The sequence below is a fragment of the Chelmon rostratus genome, chromosome 6, assembly GCF_017976325.1.
Source record: "Chelmon rostratus isolate fCheRos1 chromosome 6, fCheRos1.pri, whole genome shotgun sequence".
Lineage (NCBI taxonomy): Eukaryota > Metazoa > Chordata > Actinopteri > Chaetodontiformes > Chaetodontidae > Chelmon > Chelmon rostratus.
Window position 1 is genome coordinate 2,924,287 of NC_055663.1, and position 5,759 is coordinate 2,930,045.

The 5,759-nt window shown below is 41.7% G+C and overlaps 1 protein-coding gene across 1 annotated transcript; it reads right to left on the reverse strand.

Annotated features, from left to right (window-relative positions):
• Positions 1-4,256: 4,256 nt before the first annotated feature.
• LOC121607639 (zinc finger protein 536-like) lies at positions 4,257-5,516 on the reverse strand (the record flags this gene model as incomplete). The annotated part of the gene is made up of 2 exons (XM_041938552.1): positions 4,257-4,389; positions 4,499-5,516. Coding segments are annotated over 2 exons (1,089 nt in total), but the record flags the coding sequence as incomplete, so codon positions are not given.
• Between the last annotated feature and the right edge of the window lie 243 nt (positions 5,517-5,759).

The following is a 5,759-nucleotide window of genomic DNA, read 5'->3' on the forward strand; positions in this document are numbered from 1 at the left end:
AAAGATACTTCAACAGTGCCACACCCTTGTCTCCAGCAACAGACAAAAAAAAAAACCCCAAACAGCTTAATGGAACTCTTTCAGACACACTATAGATCTCAATTATTCTGTGACTGAAGTTACGATCACATTACTAGCAAGCTCCAAATGCAGAAAACACACACATCTGACCTCATCTTTCAGTGTGGATCTTCCTAAACCCATTTTCCAGCCTACATGAATGTGGTAAAATAATGCAAACACTGAAGACTCTGCCTTTTTTCTCTTCCTTTGGATGAGTGCCATCTTTGTGATTGCCTGGTTCATGCTAACTTAATCAGTTTAAGATTTACTTACACTGCCAAAACTCACATTATTTGAGGGGAGTAATTTTAGATCTTAGATTTATCATCCAAAACTCCAATTACTGCATCATTACAAACCTCAGCCTCTCTCACCTAACACAGAGCATCTAATGAAGTGATGCGTATGAGTAATCTGCCCTTACTGGATGTGCAAGATGGAGAAAAAAGGTAAATACATAAATATAAATAAATTCCTCAAGTGAGTTGGTCTATGGAAAAAGCATGCACCTGAGCTCGGACCAGTGATTCATTTCATGATTAGTCAATGCAATCATGTGCTGACATACTATGCTTACATGGCATTTGGCAGTTATATTGTAGATATAAAATTCCATACAGTGGGTTCTTTCTATATATGCAATGGAGCACTTCAAATGTAAAACAGAGATACTGTACATGGTGGCTGGTTTGATTTAAGATGAAACAGAGTAAGAGAGAGACTCACACACAAGACTGGTGAGAAAAACAGGGGCACCAGATGTTCTTTGATGTTTATAATAGCATATATTATTAATATTAATTAGACCACATAGTCAATGACGCATTTGGGACGTTTCCAAGTCAATTAAGCCAAATGGCATTCAGGAGACGGTGGAACAATATTTCAAGGCAGGTGTTCAGAACTCCCTAGGTAAATCTTTTTATCTGCATGCTAGGAAAACAAGCATTTTGAGCTTAATTTGAGCCTCATATCTGCAATAATAATTAAAAAGAGGATTAAAAGACGGAAGTGACAGGGAGATGGAAAAGCTAACAGGTAATCAGTATATACAAACCAGTCAGACTGGCTCTGATCTGTGAACAACAGATGAATTTGTTAAAGCCTGACACAGGACTGAGTTAGATAAGAACCTGTTTAGTTAAAAGATGCTTTTACTTTCAGCAATCACAAAGAATAGACTGATGTGACCACAACAGCCAAATGAAAAGTGATACTCTGCACAGCAGCTTGTTTTGTCTGTGTTTCTGGGTAAACCTCTGCTCATATTACCATTCACAGTTTTAAAGACAGAAATTTCAGGCTGTCTTTGCTGTACAGTAAGAGATGGGTAAAAGCAGGGAATAAGGGAGCAAAACACATGTGGGGACAACATCATTATATAGTGTCTGCTCACTGACCTTGAGGTTAAGAGTACTGAATGGGACTAATTAATAACTGTCAGAGCATTTTATGTTTGCTAGGCATGTTTTTATTCTGGGTTGGTGGTCTAACTGTCCAATGTAGATCAGAGGCCTGAAGCACGCACCCTTCAATAGTTTATCATTTTAAAAAGAGTTGTTATTCTTAATCTCAGATTATTATTAAAGTAAAGGTGCCTTTTCAAAACTTTCCTGATGCCTTCTATTGCAATCAAGCCATGATTTCTAATTTAAGATACTGGGTATCTGTAGTGAAAAACCTAAATCCAGAGCTGTATCTGGATATATCAAGCAAAGAAGCCGTCTCTCATTCCGACAGCCATGACTGTAATATATTTGCTATCCATATTGAGAACATCGATAACTTCATGACCACCATAGGCTGACTATGAATAATGCAGCCAGTAATTCTGGACTAATCAATGTTCCTCAAGCTGAACATCTGGCAGTGGTAATTCTTCCTCAGCATCTACGCTCTCCTGAATTAGAAAGCACTCTCTTTCTCCTCTCTTCCTCCACATCCAACTACGAGACAGACAGACTTGATCACTTACAACCTCCCACCACTGAAAAAACACATCCTTGTTATTAAACCCTCATCAAGTGGTGCGTGTTCTCCATATGTGTAGGATTTACCTATCTGTCCTGCAGCAGACCTGTGTGTTGAGCCAGGGCCAGCACCGTGTGATTGTGTTAATTAATCTGTCATTGTGAGCGTAGGGAGCAGCTGCAGAGGTCTCTGGGATATATTGTCAGAGCTAAACAATGCGGTGCTAAGCCCCCAGAGTGAGTCTACCGTTACACAAGCCTAAGAACAGAGAGGAGAGGAGGAGAGGGGGAGGGAGCCTGCTGGATCCATCATTGACTAAAGCAATGACGCCTGACCTTTACAATGAATTAGTTTCCATGCTTAATATTGACTGAAATTAGAGTCTGATACTGAATGTGCTATCCCAGAACTGTGTGCACTCTAATCCTAAAATTGCCAGCTATCATAAATGTCTCTGGAAGTGACACTGTATGGTCTTGGTGATAGGGGAGAAGAGGGAAGGTAAAAACAATAGAGTTTGAAAATGTTTCTTAAAGAGCAACCAGACAGGGATTTGGCCACATACAGCAAGCATTTACATGTAAATGTGATGATAGCAGTATGTGTGTACTTTATGGAAACAAAACGTCTAATGAGATTAGACCTGATCCATGTATCTCTCCTATACGGCCAACATTTAAGAGGATACTGAATCAAACCCCACAAGAGCTCATCAGACAGCTGTACATAACAACAGTACTCCAACTGAAAAGAAATATTGCCTTTGTATGAAGGGACAGAACAAAAGCTTGGGATTATTTCTCTTCTCTTTCCAATATAGCAGTAATTTAGGCTCATGGTAACAAGAAATGCATTTACCCAGAGAGCCAAATCATCCAAATCACCAGGTGGAACAGAAGACTATCAATAAAAATACCAGGTGGTAGATCAAATCATAAAAATCACTGGGTGGTATATATCAAATCATTAAAAACACCAGATGGCATGCATTAACATCTTGTGCCCCTGTAGGCAAGGGGTGGGGATGTGACTGATAAAAAATAGAGGGCACTAATTGTCCCTACAATTCACTATGATGCCATTATCTTTACAAGGAAGTATTTGTACATGACAATCTGTGGTGGTGTCCACCTGCACTAAATGGGAACACAGAGGCCATCTTACACTGACTATTATATTTTTGAAAAAAAAAAAAAAACATATAGAAAAGGTAATGAGATAAATTTGGTCCTTTGTTGTGATATCCTATGCTTATTTTTATTGCACTGAATGGTTGTAGGTCTGTCATCTTAGTCGGACCTCGAATCAATTCTCAGGCTTGAACATATAATCTTGCAAAATCTGACAAAATATAAAAAGAGTTCTCCAGGGATTCAGTATGTTACTTCCATAAAATTGGGGGACTTGCAAGAAACAGATAAAAAAAAGAATAGTTGGGGCATTACTGTAGCCTAAAGGCTGAGGTGTGCAAACCGTTTTCTGGTTCGGATCCATCCAGGCACCTTTGTTGCATGTCATCCCTATCTCTCTCCTCTTGTCTGCTTCTCTACTGTCAATTGAAAGCAAACTGTCCAAAATTAAAAAGAATGGTCAAAATCCAAGCAGCAGGCAAATATATTCTGACTTTCAGGTCCTCATTTGGGTCAAGCGCCATAATCACTGGATTTTACTTTTTCTATAATGAAATTGGATCATGTCATTCATATTTATTTTATAAACTTTGGAACACTCCCCTCAGAGCCACAAAAGACAATCTCTGAGTAATACATGTCAAGTGAACTAAACGTAATGTGAAAAATCATCAAGCATAATTTTCCTTTGACTGAATTACCTGTAGATGGAGAAGAAGACTGTGGTCGAGGGCCGAGGGCACTGCCAGAGTGGGAGTTCCCCATGTCTGTGATGATCTCTGTTGGCCCATGATGACTCACTCTGCCTGGACTACTGGATCTGCTGATGGCCTTGGTGTCTGGATCACCAAGACAGGCTTTCCCATTATCCACAGCGAGACATCTCTCAGGCAGGTAGGAAGAGCACTCCTGTTGAGCTTTAAGACTAAACAAGTGCTGCTCAACAGATAACCGCGGTGGCATGATCTGCCATACTGGGTAGCTGCTGCTGCTGTTGAGTCCATCCGTTTTAGAGATGACTTTCTGCAGATATTCCATGCTGGTGGAGTTCAGTGGAGGGTGGAGATGATTGAAACCCAACATAGAGGAGCTTTCTGCATCTGTCAGTGAGCCTGTACCTGAGGAAATCATCCTCCCTAACATCTCCCTAACCTTCATGTCAGCATCTGCTGTAGTAAGTATCTGATTATAATCTTGATGGTCTGCTTTCTCAGCCATGAGGAACCTGTTGTGAATGTGGGATATGTACTGTGAGTAGAGGTTACTCTGATGGTCTTGTGTTAGGTTACTCATGTTAACAGAGGTGCCATGCACAGCAGGGAGATTATGCTTACCAGCCAGCTTATTGAGGTGGACCTTCATGTGGTTCTTGAGAAACCAGGGTTCCTTGAATCGACGGCCACAGATTTGGCAGCAGTGCTCAAAAGAGTCCTTGTGCTTTCTCATGTGACCCTTCAGAAACCAGGCCTGACTGAAAGTCTGGCCACACACCACACAGGAGAATTCACCAACAAGCTTTCTCTTGTCACTGGCCCCTATCACAGGCTTCTGCCCTGAGCCTGAATCAGCAGTTATATGCATTGTCTCAACATGGCCAATGAGTTCCTCCTCTTGTGAGGCAGCGAACTCGCACAAGGTGCATTTATAGGGTTTATGTAGGATCCTGATGTGGCGCTCAAGCTCCTGCTGCTTTCTGAACTTCCCCTTACAGAATGAGCACCGGAAGCCAGTGGGTTGGGGCTGGATGGGATCATCAAGGATGGTAGTCACCTTAAGAGATGTGGACGTATGTGTCTGGCTCTCTGCAGTACCAGAATTGGTTAATACTGAGGGTTGTGTCAGGACAGTGTGTGATAGTTGGGGCTTTTCAAGTTGGTTAATGTTAGATGTTTGCTGTTGGTTTCCGTGACTAGCTCGTGTCTGCTTATCCCTCAGTATTGCCCTTTCCTCAAGCTCATGAAGCAACCTGTTCTCCTCCCTAATTCGCCCACGGCCTTTACCCAAAATGCCTTGCTTGTGAGTACGGAGGTGTATCTTCAGGTTGCCCTTCTGTGCAGCCCTGTGATCACAGTATGGGCACTTGAAGGGCTTCTCGCCAGTGTGTGTGCGCATATGAAGTGAAAGGATGCTGTTGAAGCGGAAACGCTTTCCACACAGTGGACAGGGATACTTCCTGTTCTTGCGGTTGTCATCCTGGGTGGAATTTACCTGGTAGACCATACTTTGATTGCTGACTCTCAAGAATGGGGAAAGCTCTGCTTTCCTGTTTGTACTGCTGAGAATGCTTGCATCCAATATTTGATTGGCCAAAAGCGCCATCTGGCTCCTAACTGGGTGGGTGGATGGGGTAATAAAGCTGTCCTTTCAGGGACTGGCTGATGTTACAGTATGGTGATCAGGGGTGTCTATGTGGGACAGTCTGAAGGTTAGAAGTTAACTGGATGCTGACTGTACTTATTCAGTTGAAACAGGACATGGATTCATGCTGTTCAGATGAAATGTCTGTTTGTTGTAGCTCAGACCTAAAGAGAAAACAGAAAGAACATTAAATGCATTCAAATTATGCCAAAACAAAGAAATTATCCAAATATATTA